The sequence below is a fragment of the Epinephelus moara genome, chromosome 6 (assembly GCF_006386435.1).
Source record: "Epinephelus moara isolate mb chromosome 6, YSFRI_EMoa_1.0, whole genome shotgun sequence".
Taxonomy (NCBI): Eukaryota; Metazoa; Chordata; class Actinopteri; order Perciformes; family Serranidae; genus Epinephelus; species Epinephelus moara.
In genome coordinates this window covers 7,251,978-7,269,456 of record NC_065511.1, presented here as the reverse complement: position 1 = coordinate 7,269,456, position 17,479 = coordinate 7,251,978, and the positions used below count along the sequence as shown (strand labels likewise).

The 17,479-nt window shown below is 41.2% G+C and overlaps 2 protein-coding genes across 2 annotated transcripts in view; one reads left to right on the top strand and one right to left on the bottom strand.

The window, feature by feature from the left end:
- tsnare1 (T-SNARE Domain Containing 1) overlaps positions 1 to 17,479 on the bottom strand; it is a 1,274,638-nt gene that overhangs the window by 589,700 nt on the left and 667,459 nt on the right. The gene's annotated exons all lie outside the window — the stretch shown is intronic.
- The window catches only part of adgrb1a (adhesion G protein-coupled receptor B1a), a 253,455-nt gene that overhangs the window by 157,452 nt on the left and 78,524 nt on the right, over positions 1 to 17,479 (top strand). Inside the window, exons 14-16 of the mRNA XM_050047694.1 lie at positions 6,648 to 6,723; positions 12,695 to 12,797; positions 12,919 to 12,962. Of these exons, the coding sequence (XP_049903651.1) occupies positions 6,648 to 6,723; positions 12,695 to 12,797; positions 12,919 to 12,962 (223 nt within the window). The remainder of the gene's footprint in view (positions 1 to 6,647; positions 6,724 to 12,694; positions 12,798 to 12,918; positions 12,963 to 17,479) is intronic.

Here is a 17,479-nt window from a genome sequence, read left to right as displayed (position 1 = left end):
GAAAATTGGAAATGTATGGATTTTGATTTTATGTCATTTCGTGTTTGTGTGAGAGAGGGAGTGCGTTTGTAAGCTCACGTGTATGATGTGGCTCTTTGTACTGCCACGGTAATTTTTGTGGCTCTTGGTCTCTGACTGGTTGGCCACCCCTGTATTAGTTAAAAGTTTTACCCTGCACACCTTAAGTCTATTTGGGCAAAAATGATAATAATGCGATACTCTCCGTTCAGATGACTACGCTGGTGAGTGGGGAGGCACATTTGAGTTGTGAACGTTATTAAGAAAAGCAGCTGTGCTCGTCTCCTGTCTGCAGGCAGGTGCAAGGTACACAGTTTTCTGTAGCAGTAGGGTTATTTGTCAGTCGGGATGTTTTCGACCATTACAGACAGCCCTGTACGGCTAGCATGCTAATGAGGCCGTCACTCCTAATCAGGAGTCAACAGGAGCCAATCAGGAGCAATTAGAGACAATTTCCTCCCCAGCTGGGAGATGTGTCTCCACGGGGGCAATGTCACACCAGCAGCCAGCCCTCTTTATGCACACAGCTTGGACTTGCTTGCATGGATTAAAACGGCTCTCTGATGCCTTGTTTACACTGATTGATTGGTCCCCTCTCACATCGCGAGAAATGAAATAACCCTTTTACTTAAAATTAAAAAAAACAAATGGTATGCTTTGAAGGCTAAGAACAGAGAGAAATGTGTTTTGTTTATTGCCTCTGAAAATTAAATGAAACTGCGTTGGTGAGGGGGGCTACAGGGGGCCAAATTTGATTAGCCTCCTCTTTGCAGTGTGCAAACATGCAACAGAACAACAATCACGTACAATTACACTCACTGAAAGAAAGAAAATAAATTAAGCAGGTTCAACTGAATATGCTAACTGTGGTTTTAATTTTTATTTTAAGTGCAAATATAAAAACTATATTCATAACTTTATGAAATAACAAAAAATTATCAACACCATATATTAATTTTCTAGTAGCTGCAGGGCCCTCAGTGGATATTTTCTTGCTATGAGGCACATCAAGAAAAAAAGGCAATTTACAGAACAATCAATGATAAATTAGAACTTTAACCCTTACCTTAACTGTAGGACTACACTAGTGTCTTTGCAAGTTTTAGCTCTTTCAAGGTGGGGTCAGGCAGAAATCTGGAAAAGCACATGCATGTGTTTCATACAGTAACTCAGTGTTTCCCCCACACTGATTTATTTAATCGTATTTCATTGTGCAGTTGCACACAGCACATTTGCTCAGCCCCTCCTTGCCCAGCACTCTCTCTTTCTCTATCAGACCACAGATGAGACAGAATTAACTGCTAGCCAGCCCCCAGCCCCTCCACCTCACTTTCTGCTGCTGTGGACTGCTCCGCACAGTGAAGAAGCTCTGGAGCTCCAGTCAGCAGTTGTGGCAGCTCCAATTTGGCCAGTACATCGCCCCTGTGGCAGATTACACAGCGGACTGGTGGCCGGTGGCAGTCCCTGGTCTAACCTGTGTAATGGCAGCAACAGAAAGTTTGATGGTCTGTTGGGGAGTCCGGGCTTTCCAGTATCCTGGAGCAGGGGTTTGCACTGGCTGGATTCAGGTTGCTGGTACCACTGATTGGGGGTCTGTCTCCAGAGCTGCTACCTTGCTCTCCCCCTAGGTGAGGTGGTCTATAGTGGCAGCGCATGAGTTGGAGGACACACTGTATATCGAGGCTCTAGCTAACGTTAGCTACATTAATGTGAACTTAAAGCTGCAGCTTTGAGCTTTTTATTCCGGTGAGCAAAAGGCTAAACTATTTGCAACATTCGGTCTCCATCTCTGAAACACTTTACCAATATTGACACGTTTTAGTTTGTTTATTGTCTGACCTCTTTGAAATCCTTGAAGTCCATAGTGAAGGCAGATGTTGCCAATGCTGGAATAGCAAATTTCTCTTGTCAGAATTCTCTGCCATTGAATCGAGCTTTCACTGAAGGGATGTGGGCACATCTGCATTTGTAGAACAGCCAATAGGAAGGTCCTGAAATGACCTGTGATTGGCCAACACATTCTCACGCTGACCTCGTCACATATCAACGTTTGGTCATGGACTTTCTGTGTCGACATACAACATGCAAGATACCCTTGGTGCGTTGGTTGTTCAGCTTCAGCCTGGTACATGTATTTTCTGTTTTTGAATACACTAACATTTTCACAGGAAATTTATAGTTTTCATACAGTCTCTTTCAAAATAAACACACTACGCCAGTATAACACCGCAAATTGACGTTCGTCTCCTTCAACATCACACTCACGTGGTTGGTTTTAGGCAACAAGAGCATGTGGTTAGGTTTTGGGGAAAAGAAAAAAAAACAGGGTTTGGCTTTACAATCACACGGGAAACAAACACCAGCCTCCTGGGTGACAGTCGGTGATTGATGGACCCATCCATCACCCCTCCCACCCACCCTATTCAGACTTTCCTCCCTTAACTTTTGTTGTGGTCTCACTGTGTTTCACCATGTTGTCGCTGGGTGCTGTTACACAGTCATGGCGACTGGCCCCGTATCAAAAAGGGCAACTGTTTCGTGAAATCCAACATTGTTCGCATCCATGTTTAATTGTTAGCAGGCTTCAGTCTTACTGCCTTTGTTGGTGCGTTGCATCATATCGTGGCATATTACCCCCACCTGTTGATCAGTGAAATAGTGAGAGACCACTGGTTGGACTGTGAATCACAGATCTACTCATAGACAAATAGCTTCATGGTGCTACAAAAGGTCAAAAGCTCCATGGGGAACCTATAAGGGAGTAACAGTTAATCTGTGGGACACTCTCCTGCTTGCATGCCCCACAATAAACAAGAAGCCAGCAGACACTCTGCTTCCCCAGATGCTCTGTAACCTTATGTGTTTCCCCTGCAAGTACATAACAAAGACTATAATAAAATAAGCATTATTTGCATGCATATGTAATGATACAAGTCAAATAATTTAGAGACAAAGTGAAATTCTTATCCTTATTTTTAGCTCTAACCTCACTGCACATTCTGTTGTTGTGCTGCATTAAGAGGCAGGGTAAGCAAAACATTGCAAAAGTGCGTGATCAAAATAATATCTGACAGAGGACCAAGACACGAGTTAAATTTGTATGATGTTTGCTCCGTTCTTGGCATGTGTGTTACTGTTAGGAAGTAATGGAGTATATTAGGTAAGCACAAGTGCACACTCGCTTTTAGAAGGTTTTCTAGTCCACTTCCTCTCACCACTAACTGGTTGGGAAGAGCCTCCAGTCTGGCAAATCCTCCATGCAAAATGAAGTGTGTTGAAGCAGGAATTAGACTGAGCCATAAAATGTCTTTTATGCTTGTGTCATGAAATTTAGCTGCTTATAACATATGTGAAGGCACATGAGTGAAGAAGCTTATCCACATGCATGTGCGTATTCACACATGTGAAAACAAAGATTCAGTACCATCCAAAGAAATGTATAATGGACAGATAACTTGGCTATGAACTGTTTGAGTTCTCACACACAGACACATAACTTATTGAATCACTGGTTAAAGTCCCTCCAGGCTTGCTCTTGTTGGGCACAGACAATCTGGCTGAGCATATTGGAAGGGCCAGCCAAAGAGTGGATGAGCAGGACACATAATACTTCATCCTCCACACACGCACATACACAACCACACACACGCACACACATACATGCACACACACATCTTGCTTGGTTCCCCCCTGATGCCCATGGGAGCTCAGCTGTTGCCTGGGAGCTACAGCCTCTGCCTGCTGCCTGGCACACTGCTCCATGCTCTCGGGCTCCCCATGTAGTGTGCTGGAGCAGAAGAGCTGGATGTCTTCAGATGGCCCGGCAGATGGAGTTGTGTTTTTTTCGCCTTTGACACTGCAGCCGGAAAGAGAAGGCTTCTCCTCGCCCCGGGGCTGTATGTGCCTTCATGTAGTCCAGCAGTCAAGTTTTGACAAATTTCTTCCGATGCTGGCACTACTCTGTTGTCCCTTAATTGCAGCAGGGGGAGCTCACCCACAGAGAGCTGCAGCCACATGTAGAGACGCATAGATCAATATCAGCTAACAGATGATTAGATTAGATGATAGATTTAACCATTCATTGTGTTTGCATTCTGTAATTGCCTCTCTCTGCAGTCATTTTTGTTGTTAGCGGTCAAGTTTTCCTCAAAGGATTTAAATGGTGTATCCTTGTTCAAGGGATTCACAGGAAAAGATGCATGCATGTGTTGGATGTGATGCAGAAGACAACAGTTGTCAGGGAAGTTTGATTACCAGTTCAGTGCTACCATGTGGCATGACATGTTGACTGTCCTCTTCGGTCTTTATTAAAACAAACATGACACTATGAGGCCTCTCTGGCCACAGTTTGTTTGGCTGCGCTGTAAACCAGCACTCAAGTTGCCCCTCTGCTGCATTTCTGACAGAGTAGGCACTCAAGCTGTTTGCTGCCCCTAGCAGTTGATACATGTGAGATTCTAGCCTAGCAACATAGGAATTACATTCATATTACTGCCAATGCAGTTTTGTGCATTGGCACAAGCACACTTTTTATTGAGAGATAGAGAAAAAAACCTGGATACACTGCAAAAACACATGCAAACAATGGAGGCTTATACTAGTACCACTGTTGTGTAAACTACATTGGGTGTCTGCATACAAATGTGTGTTAACCCATGTTTGTCAGCGTGTATGGTCCATGCTTACACTCCAAACATATGTTCTGCTCAGTCATACATGAGCAGATGATGGCAGATGATGAAATTAACAATGGGGACCCTTGTGGCCATGCAGCGATGTGTCGTGCATCAGGCTTTCATCTGGGAGAAAAGAGTCCTTTGTTTATTTGTTTGTTTGTCTTTATGCCTCCACACCAGCGGCAGCCATGGCTATAGGCATCATGTTTCCCAGTTGTCAGTCCATACCATTCTCACAAATGTGATATCTCAAGAACGCCTTGAGGGAATTTCCTTAAATTTGGCATAAACATCCACTTGAAGTCAAGGAGGAAATTATCAGATTTTGGTAGTCAATGGACACTGTGGCCTCACAAAACACATCTTTGGCCATAACTCAAGAATTCTTATGCTAATATTGACAAAAATTTTGCACAAATTTTTGACAGGATATTTCGTCAGATACTGAATTGGTGACTCTAATCTTGGGTGTCCAACTTGAAAATGTGCTGATTGTATAGATCAGTGGTTCTCCAATGGCGTGCCACTGCACACTGGTGTGCCATATTGCCAGTCCAGATGTGTTGTGGGATTTTGTGATAACCACACATTATTATGGCAATATTTAACTGGGCATAAAAAGTTCGTGTGCACCCATTTCCTTATAAAGAGGCAAACTCCAGCTAAAAAATGTAATTTAATTGAATTTGATTTAATAAACCTTCACTGAGAACCTATTTGTCGCCTTTTGCACATGGGAATTATAAAAGTGTGACAAACCGAAAGCCCTGATTGGCAGCCAGTGTGAGGGATGATAACATTTAGGAGAAAGCAGTGCGGGGGACAATGATCGCTTGATTGTGAAGAGCAAATTACAACAACACACCAGCGAAGAAGACCTACCACCGAAAGAAAAGAGAAAAAAAATACTTAAGAGTAGACAGTATCACAAAAGCTACCTGTTCTTTTTTTATGTTATGATAAGAGTTATAACACACGTTATAGAATATGAAGCTCCTTGCAGAAAAATTCATATGTGACGTATTGTCAACTGTTATGGCTATGTATGAGTCTGGACAGACAGGGATGTAAACTACAACTTGACTGGTTGGCAGAGGCAGTAATTCTAGTTCCCAAACCTTGTGTTTAATCTGTGGGACCAGTGACCACCAAACAAATTTGTAAGGATTGCAACTTTATGAAAATGAAGTGTTCTTTTTTTTGAATGCTGTCTCTACGTGCACACAGTGATTCTCACATACTAGACCCAACATCCTTAGTTTATCCGATTTAGTTCCAGGGGCCCATATAGGAAGAATTTGAAAACAGTAGTTGTTATCGTTGTTGTTGAAAATAGTGATAAAAGTGAACCCATGATAGCAATAGTAAACAACACATGATGATTTGATGGGGTTATATATGATATGATATGATAGTTTTCCTTATTTTGCCCCTAAGTCAGTCAGGCCATAGTTTGACAAGCACTTCTGTGTCAACGCTCAAAGACTTTTCAGCCAAGCCACAGTTTCTTTACTCCTCCACTGCTGAAGTGAAATTCCATCAATTTATTATTTCTTTTCCTTGTTTGTTTTGTTCCAGGGTGAGGACAGTGTCAGGCTGTACTGCTACTATCTGTCACTGTGGAGATTATGGAAATTTGCAGTGTCAGTTGTGCGTGCATGTATCTGTGTGTGTGTGTGTGTGTGTGTGTGTGTGTGTGTGTGTACGGCTGTAAAGCAGCGTAAGAGACAGCGTTTATAGCTGACTAGTCATGTAGGCCAGCTCCAGTGTAAAGAGCTCTTGGGGGCTGGAGGAGCAGAGGCAGCATGGCTGACCTGCATTCTCCTCTATAGCAGGTCACTGTATTAACAGAGACTGAACCATTCAGTCTCTCTGAACACTCTGCTAAACACTCCTGTCTTATTTGACTTTGACCTCCCTGCTCTGTGCATGTGTGTGTTTCTTTCCTGACAGAAGCAGACGAGTCCTCGACGTTTGTAACCGGCATCGTTCTGTACAGAAACCTGGGCAGCATTCTGACTCTGCAGAGGTAAGACTGCTGACTGTTTTATAGCTGAAACTGAGAGATTAGAATTTTTGTTGATTGTTAACCAGGTTAACATCTGGTCATAAAAGTTCATTAATATCAGGGGCTTTAAAGGGCTTTAAAGGGAAGCCAGGAAACACAATTGTAACCACATGTATTTTACAGGTTTGTTCAGAGCACCAGGGCAGTGGGCCCGGTACGAGGAATACTAAATAGGAATGCAACGGAATGGATTTTATTTTTTGTTCAAGGCTACTCAACCATTATTAGTACAATAGATTCATTCCACTTTAAAATCAAAAATACATATTTGTCCTCTTACCTGTAGTGCCATTTAGCAGTCTAGATTGTTGTGGTGTGAGTTGCAGAGTGTTGGAGGGTTTAGCCGTAGAGATGCCCCACAGCAAGAGGGTTCCTGGTTTGATCCCAGGAGGGAGCCCTTCGGTGCGCAGTTTTCATGTTGTCCCCGTGTCAGCGTGGGTATTCTGCGGGTACGCCGGCTTCCGCCCACAGTCTATTAGACATGCAGACATGCACATGCACCAACAACCAAGTGACATCTAGTTCCATTATTGTAGAGAGAAGGCAGACATCTTGACGGCAGATTTCTCTAACACTTGGCAACTCACACCAAAACATTCTAGATTGCTAAACAGCGGAAATAGCTTTTTCCAGAGCTTTCAATGGATGCAGTTGAAGAATGACACAGTAACTAAACAGATCATGAAAGAGATATATCTCAACAACTTTTGGATGGATTGCCATGGAATTTGTACAGACATTCATGGTCCCCAGAGGGTGAATCCTACTGACTTTGATGAGCACTCGACTTTTCCTCTACCACCACAAGCAGGCTGACACTTATGGATTTAAGTCAAATGCTTCAAAAACTACTAGATGGATTGCCATGTAATTTGATATGGCATCTACGTCCCAATCAGGATGAATTTTAATAACTTTAGTGATTCCCTTTGGTTTATGACCAAATGCCCCAAAACGTTCCTCAGCTGCTCTTTTGCCCTGCGCTGATTAAAACAGTAACAGGTTAGACTGATGTGAACGTGCTAAACATTATACCTACTAAACTTCATCATGTTAGCATTATCATTATGAACATGCTAGCATTTAGCTCACAGCACCACTCAGCACGTCTGTAGAGTCCCAGTCTAGTTTCATACATATAGCAAGATTTATCCCTGTGCTGCTTGTCATTATGTATGTGCCATGACTTAAAACAAGTAGGTACTAACAGACTCAAGAGACAAATAGAGACACAGAGAGACAGATGAATAAACAAACAAGACAGTCCTCTAAACTTAACAAGAATATACTTGTTTGCATTCTCTGATCTGATGCCTCAGTGATCAGAACAACATCGTTTGTCAGGGTCTTCTAAAACCATTACAAATCACCGTTATAGATACAGGCATTAGGGTTTTCTCGTCTGTCAACACTATGATTAAGACTAAGACTAAGACTTGGCCAGGGAAAGATCATGGATTGGGTTTGAGAAATGTTAAGGTCGGGGGAAAATCGTGGTCATAGTTGAAACAAACATTTACTGGGATGAACGGGGATGCATTTTTGCAAAATGCAATTCTGTCTCATGAAGTGCTAAAGTCGCATGATTTGTCAACCCACCCATCCACCCTGCCCTTAGTCATGCCAGTTAAAGTAAACATTTGTCGTTACATTACATTTCATTTATTTAGCTGATGCTTTCATCCAAAGCAACTTACAGTAAGTGCATTCAACTATGTGAGTACAAAACCAAAAGTGCAAGAATCAAGCAAGTACATTAACTTTACCAAATGTGCTGAACTGATTTAAGTGCTTCATTAAGAAACAGTAAGAAATGGAGTATTTATTTATTTATTTCTACACACATGTCTGAACAGATGAGTTTTCAATGTGCGACGGAAGATGTGTAGAGGTTCTGCTGTTCTGATGACAATTGGGAGTTTGTTCCAATATTGTGGAGCCAGAACAGCATACAGATGTGACTCAGTAGAGTGGTAGCCAGCCAGATTTTAAATAAACAGTGTCTTGGCTCTCAAAATACGAAACTCTTAACACCAAATTCAGACCATAAATAACGTTTGAAGCTTTTAAAGGCTTGATGGCAAGCTAGCAGCTAACACTCACTTCGCAGTCCTATCCTCCCATGTCCATGAATTTATGAATGAAAGGCTTTACATTATAGTAACAAGTCAGGGTCCAGGAGAGTGTTTTTTGTCTGACTTAAAATAAATAAAATCATTGCTTTCAAAATATTTAAATCTTTTAAAACCCACCAGATCACCACTGGCGACTCGCTTAAACTAACTAAGCAGCTAAGCATTGTAATTAAATGTCACAACTTTTGTCAGTACAGACACGCTACTCATCGTTATTTCGGTTAAATTCTCCACAATTCAATCACTCAGTTAAATTTACAGAAACCATGAACACCAAAGTATAACTTTACTGACAGGGTAAACAAGAGATATGAAAAAAATGTTGTGATTTCCTACCTTTCAACTGGTCATTAAGTCCAAGTGTGTTTCCATTACCTGATTAATTATATTCCTTTAGTCCAGAAGGGTCCACAGATCAAAGGTATCAAAAGGGTCTTTATAAAAAATAATCCAAGTTATGATTATTGCCATGTAAATTCTATTGCTTGTTTGCTAACTTTGTTAATCAAATAGACCACAGTTCTTCAAACATAGACAGAATTTTCTCATCTTCCTGCACCGTGTTGTTGGGCATGCTTGTTTTCATTACCTTGCTGGCTACAAAATAAAAGTGTCCCCAAGGTTTGTCTGTGGATTTCTCACCCCAGGACAGCCCCTGGAGTACAGCATGTGCTCCCTCTTTGAAATGCAAGTGGGTTCTGTCACATATCTTTGCGGCCATCGTTCTACAAACTTTGAAGGTCTTTTTCTCAAAAACATGGCTCTGTGACAGTTATTATGTAATGTGAGGTAATTTGCTAAATATTGGGAGAACAAAAACAATACTAATATCATTAGAGAGCTATGGATCTCCTTTTTCCCCTCTCACAAATGACTGGAGCTGTGGTGTTTCTTGGAAGGACTCAGAAAATGATGATGAAAACAATTATGTTAGCTGGATATAAATGCAGAAACAGTTTGACTTGCAGTTAAATCAGTTACCACTATAGATTACTCAAAGTTATCTTCTGAGCTTTAAGTCAGCTAATAATTTCTCCAGTCATGCATGGTACTTGAAACATGAGCCTAAAATCACTCCAACTAATCCAATGAGATCAACTGTGGGGATCTTTTAATGAAAAAAAACCCATCCAATTGGCTGAAAGGCGAAAGTGTTTTAATTACATAGATCATACCAGTTGTTAACAGTTATTATAAAATACTGGATTGTGTATAATGCCCTTTATTAATCTAGCTAGACAGTGAAATAAAGTCACTGATGCTGTGTAACTGTTGAAGCATATTCCTAGTTCTACTATAAAACTGTGCTGAGTGTTATGGATTGTCACAGCAAAGTCAGGGCATTTTACATCTGCGCTGCAGTGAATGTTCCCAGTTAAATGAAAACAAGGATTTGATGCTGAAACAGCAGCACACTAGCAGTGGGTGGCCTCATGTATGTCTTTTATCTCCGTGAGTAAAGGGATTTCTCGGAGGAAGTTGCTGCTCGCATGATGATTAACATACATTTGAACACAGCAGTAGTACATGTGGCCCTGAGTAATTGTATGTGTGTGTGCATACTGGTATGCATGCACGCTTCTGCTGTTATCTATGACTGTGGTGACAGTTGTAAGGAGCTGCCCATTATGATAATGTGGTAAAAGCACATAATGAACTGGTAACATAGGGAAGCGGGGGAATGAAGCGGACCCCCACTCTCTTCAGTCCGCCCACATGTTTGTTCTGAATCTTTGGATCGCTGCTGCTCTCCATATTTCTCAGCTCCAATTCACTCTTTTTTTTCTATCTTTTCATCCTTGTCTTCTCTCCTTTTCTGCTTTTGATTCCCCCCTCAAGGAAAAAGGAGATGAGTTTGAGGCAAGAGACTATATGACACAAACATTTAAGTTGACTGATTGTGTTTTGGAATGGAGAGAGGGCGATTGTGCGTACAGGATACAGTGATGATGTGAGGAACTGGAATACGCAGCATGGGCTGTTGAACATGTTTGGCCGACTGGAAGCTTTCGGTGTCAGTACTTCTAGTAGCAATTCACTTTTTCCTGATTGTCTCATTCCACATGATTGATAGTACCTATGAAAAGCAGAAATTGCAATGCATACTAAACAGGTAGGGAGAATGTAAAATAGAATGCCCCAAAAATGTTATAAGATAAGCTTTTGAAAATAATGTGGATTGCTTCAGATGCCGGAGAAATCCTTAAAGTCTTTAGGGTTTACTTGGCAGCTAGGATTATTTGCTCTGGAGCAGAGCTCAAAGATTTTGGCAAGCTCATCAGAAGCTGATGAGTTAGTAATCTGTTACATATTTTATTGCTGAATAAGCAACTGAGGTTATTTTGATACTTTTTCATAAGCAGACTGGAGACAGCTGTCACTGTGTAAATGCTTTCTAATGAAGTGCTTTAGTATTTGGTGACAAGTGCATGACCTTTCCCAAACTAAAGGCAAAGTCAGTCTGTCCTTTCAAATCTCAAATGTAGGGCATGTTTCCTTTTATAGAAGCATGTATGGGTTGCATTGTTGGCACTCAGAGTTCTGTTATTCCAAAATGTCTAGCCTCACTAGCCTGTGGCTGTAGGAATGGTCATATGTGGGTGATCATTCCACCACTTTGGTCCAACATTAAAGTTTCTCAGTAACTATTAAGGCAAAACTTTGACCAACATTTCAACCCAGTTTCACTCCAAAGTTGTCAAAAGCCGCTGCTTGGTCAGTGACATCTGGCTTGAGACACCGACAAAAAAACCCATCAGAATGATTCCCAGCCAGTCAGGGGGAAACATGGTCAGACAACGATAGTTAAGGCCACAGAAGTCCAAGTGGGGCAGGTGGGAATGATGGTGGATGGGTCATACAACCACCAACTGTGTGCCTCCCGCAAGATTTTAAAACCAAACCCTGTTGTTTGTTCCTAAATCCAACCACATGCGAGTGTTGGCAAGAAGTAACCATATGCGTTCATTGTTGAAGGAAAAACACATCAATTTGCGGTGTCGTACTGACGTAGTATGTTTATTTTGAAAGAAACTGTATACAAACTGTACATTTCCTGTGAAAACAGAAGTGTATTTTAAAAACAGGCAATGCATGTAACAGGCTGAAGTTGACACGGCATTGCAAAGCATCAACAACTAAAGCACCCAGGGTACCTTGCACATCATATCTCGACGTGGAAAGTCCATGACCAAACTTTGATGTGAGTTCCAAGTGGATGAATCCTGATGACTTTGGTGCTCCCTCGACTTGTCCTGTAGTGCCATTATAAGATGGTTTTGCCTGAAATGTCTCATCAACTGTTGGCTAGATTGCTTTGAAATGTGTTACAGATACTCATGGTACCCAGAGGATGAGTCCATATGTTTTTGGTGGGAGTTTCATCTCGTGCCAACAACAGGTCAAAGTTTTCACTTGTCAGGTGAAATATCTCATCAGTCTACCAAAAGGATTACCACAACAATTTGTACAGACATTTATGGCTCCCATATTATCTATCCTAGTGATCTGGCAGGTTGGCATTTTTGGCTGACAATCATTGGTTTGGATTGCCATAAAACTTGGTTCAGTCATGGTCCCCCTGGGATGAATTCTGATCGTTTTAATTCCCACCGGGTCAAAGTTTTAACTTGTCCAGGGAAATGTCTACTGGAGTGATCAGTAGTTTAAACGTGGTGAACATGGTAAACACACTAAATTTTAGCAAGTTAGCATTGTCATTGTGAGCTAATGCTAGCATTTAGCACTATTGTGGCTATATACAGATTACTAACCGGTGTTTTTCTTTCTTCCTCTAGAAACAGCACAGTCCTTAACTCCAAGGTTTTGTCAGTGGCCATCAAGCCCACCCCTCCCTCCCTTTCTGCCCCAGTTGTAGTTGAATTCTCTCACCTGTACAACGTAGGTGACTCTTATCTTAAAACAAATATTCAAATATTAAGCTATTTTGATTTTATGCTGCATTACAAGTCCTCTTTCAACATTGTGATCATGTATTGTTTGTCTGTTCCCAATCCATCAGGGCACCACTAATCAGACCTGTATATCCTGGGACGAGAGTGACAGGTAAGAGCCACTATATTGTTGATTCGTCATCTGACCATGCTTTCACCTTAATCTGCGAATGTGTGGACCCGCAATGATATGGCTCTTTACAAGCTTTTTTTTTGTTTGTTTTGGGGTTTTTTGTTTGTTTTTTTGTAATACTATTGATTGTACTACGGGAAATGTAAGATCCAGCATGTTTGCCCCATACTAGGAATTCAGATTTAGGATATAGCTAGATATAGCTATTTTGTGAATAAGTATGTTGTAGTACCCCTCTAAAGCTGCCAATATCTAATACTCAGCTATATGACTACCTGTCCATCCATCTGATCAACACTTAAGTCCAAAAATACTGTAAACTTATTGCCAGATTTTTATGAAATGTGCATTCAACTTCCCCAGAGGAATAACCACATGGTTTTTGTGACCCTATTAATATTCTTTTTGTGCCAACATCTAACCAAAGGTTCCACTTGTACACAGAAAATAATAAAGTGTAATTTGCAGATTGCCATTAAATCTGCTGAAAACATTCATGCCCCACAGAAGACGAACCTCTTGACTTCCAGATGAACTTTCCAGCACAATTTTTAGGACTAACAAACTCATTTGATCCCTTTTACTCGTAAGAGTCTAAGAATGACAAACAATGTCACCATATGTGCAGTTCTGTGTGCCTGTTTTTATGTGCATTTTTAGTATCTGTCCTCAGCGGAAATATGACTTAGAAACGAGCCAAGCAAATAAACATCCACTGAAGCTTCCGCCATGTGAAGTGATTTGGAGATTGTGACTTTTCTCCTATAAATGCATGAAACAAACCGAGATATATATGTTCATCACTCTTTCTACTTTGTTTCCATCCTTTGAAGTTTGACTGGAGGTCAACAATACAATCAGCAGAAAAAAAGACTGGCAGTGTACGCTTCTGTAAACCACAGTTGGTTACATTTGTACTTTAGCGGATATGTTAAACTTTCTTTATGTGTCATGTGAAGTACACATGGACAGGCTTAGCCCAAAAAAAACCCCAAAAAAAAACACTTGGTTATGGTTAGGGAAAGATCATGTTTTGGATTAAAATACCTGCTTTTGGTGGCACAATCCTGACAGGAAATGCAAGGTTGTCTCTTTTAAAAAACAAACACTTTTCATGGTACTATCCCCACTAGAAACGCTACACTGGGTTGCTAAAAAACAACCACGTTAGGTGACTGAAAAGCTGCTGGAAACACAGCAATGACACTAAAACACAACTGGTGTTGTTGCATGTTACTATCAAACAGTGACCTGCAGGTCTCGGTCACACCAACGTACAAATGTATTTATCTGTGGTTTGCAGAAACGTACAATGCCAGCATTTTCTTGTGACAAGTGGGCTGCTTTTAACTAGATCATCTTGTTGCCCTGTTTACAAATGATGATGGCACCTGACCTGAGAATTAGCACCACAAACTGTTCATCTCTGTTCGGCCTAATTTTCACATAATCCGCATTTATGTTTTTCTTGATTTTCTGGAAGTGTGTGTTAAACTTGGATTGATAAAATTCAATTTAACTTTTTATATTATGTTACCATATTATATCATTATATCAAAGAGCCACCTGCTGAGCTTCAGGCTTGTTTTGAGCATTTTCATGGCAAAAAAATAGCCAGTGTTCAGTTCACTTTTTTTGTTATTTTAGGGTTAATAAACATTATATTTTCAAATGATCTCATATCTGTTTAGTTCCCCCCACAGACAAGCTGTCAAACTGCATCCAGATCCAGATCCAATTTGTAATTATTCAGTGCATACTGGCAAACCCACATTTAGTCTGTAGCACATTATGGTAGTTCCTGGTACTCTGAGTGGATGTTTTAGAGACACCATGTCCCCTCTGAAAGTTCCACGGCTGGCCACAGTGTTTTTTATCTTGACAAAGTCAGTGTACTGCTCCCCAGTGAAAGGTGCTGAGTGTGTTGGACAGCTCCGCAGCTCTTGTCTGGGAAAACGCTAACCCCACGCTATCACTGCTACGACACTGATGCAGCATGTGGAAAATTAAAAGTGTCGCTCACAGCTTTCCTCCCCCTCCTGGCCCACGCACACACATCAACATGTACGATAGAGAGCAGTTTGGAGTCTGCCGAGAGAGAGAGAGAGAGAGAGAGAGAGTGGCGAGCACGCCAGGATAGAAAACAGAGTAAAGAATACATATTGAACAGTTAAGTTTTACTGCTGCTGTGGCCTGATTCAAAGCACTACTTATTTGCTGCCTGCTCTTAAGTGCCCTATTTGTTTAAGACAAGAAAATAGTGTGTGCATGTTGGAGCGTGAGCATTGAGCGAGGGAACGAGGGAGAAAGTAAGAGGGAAACATTCGGCAGCCTGCAATGCAGGTTTGGACATTTGCATTTAGATGGGTACATACACTTGTGTTACAGCGATGAAAAGCAGAACGTTCATTGCTTCAGTCAAAGGGAAAAGAAGTTTGGCTTGGCACATATAGACCTAGAGCGAGACAAAGAGTGAAACATAGAGACAGAGGTGATTTGGAGGGAAAAAATGACAAAGAGTGAATATTGAGAAACGGGATAGATGACATTCTAACAGTCTGCCCTAACAATGAAAAAGTATTGATATCGCTTCAAAGTGACGGTTCAGGTAATATCCACAGTCATTCATACTTGATTGCTGCTTGCAGTGTTAGGTAAAATTCTTAACTGCCGAACACTCTTTTCAACCATGAAGCCAGGAAAGCTTTATGGACCCTAGCTGCTGAGAGAACAAGACCATTATTTAAAGGCTTATATCAAAAAAATAATGTTTTGTTCGCTAAATAATTGCAGAGGGTTGAGCCGAATACTCCGATAAAATGAAAATCCAGAACTGATTATTTCCAGAGTAAAACAAGTCAGTATTCATACTGGTGATGCAGGAAAATCCTCATTAAGCTAGCTGTGTCCACATTGTTCTGCAACAATCCAGTCACACACACACAGAGTTCACTGCTGCAACTCTGGTCACACAAACACAATCTCTCCATCGTCACAGGCAGCCGCTCTGTCCACAGGGACTAACAGCTCGACTCTTACTGCTTCTACAGCAGTCAGGTTTGCTTCGACTGGTTCACTCCTTCCTCATTTTGTAAAATATGTAAGGTCAGCTGAGTTACTTGCAGAGCTTGGCCCATACCAGTTGCAGTGCAGGAAAGGCCTGTTGATCCCACGCTCATAATTATGAAGCCCAAAAACTTTTTAAAAATTGAATTTAAACAGCCTGATGTTTGTGTGTGAGATCAGAGGGTCTTTTTTTTACTATCTGTTATATTATCCCAAAAACAAACATGCAGCAGAATGAGGTCCTCTGCTGCCTCTGATTGGCTCCAGTTACATCATTCTGCATAATAATTAGCCACGTGCTCCTATATGGGAGCTGTGTGGTCAGAGAAAGGGATCAATGCCTGTTTGTTTTCAGGATAAAATAAAAACATCAAGGTAGTAAAAAAAAGTATAGTCACACACAAGTATTAAGTATTAAGTGTGTTTCTTGAATTTTCTTCAGAAATTTAAATTGGCTCATGTGAGCCTGCTGTTGGTGTGTAGAGAGAGAGAGAACAACCTGCAGGTTGCAGAAGATTTCATGTCTTATTTTCATATGTTTCCAGGATGAGAGAGCCACAAAACATAAATATAATGTTGTGAATGTGCAATACCACAATGAATAGATGTGCTATGGGACAATGATGGATGTATGTCTTCAACAAGGAGCCAAAAGCAGTCGGTTAGATTCAGTCGTCTCAAACTGTGTTGAGGGCTGAGATGTATTAGCATGTTTTTGAGCTCTGTTTACCGTGTCAAATCATTCCATCGCTTGCTCCTGAAAAACTGCCATGCCAGAAAGTGATTTGTGTGACTATGACAACCATAAACTGTGAGGCGTCATGTCATAACAAGACCTGCAGCATATATACATATTAAATTGTTTTTAATATGATTTTGATTTGTATTGCTTCTTCCTTTAGTTCTGATTTATTTGAAAATGTAAAATTTAGTGAATGCTTGTGTCGTCAATATTTTCTAATGTGGTTAAATGTTAGTAAAAATGCACAATAAATGAGCAATGATATGATATATCTTGGCCCATAGGCACCCACTGTCAAAACCTGTCTCAAATTTAGAATCTCTTAATTTGCTGGTAGGCTTTTGTTGTGGAACAGCTGCAGGAGGTGATGAGTTTCATTGACAGCTTATCAGTGGTCAAAAAACAGCAAAGAAAAAAGTGAGTAGAATTCGTAGTGACTCTAACTAATGAAAAGTGAATAAAAACTAACCTGGAAATCCAGATGCCCCGCCCCTAGCAAATTCGAATTTTCTCTGCACGGGGATCTGGCCCCGACGAGCAGAGCCCGTTGAATCGCCATCGGACCAATCAGATCAGTCTATCTGACAGAGGCGGGCTCTGGGCGGGCGTAACATGATGAGGACAGCACTGTGCCATAGGAGTCGAAAAGTAAACAGCCAAGATGGCAGCTGCCGAAGGACCGCGTCCA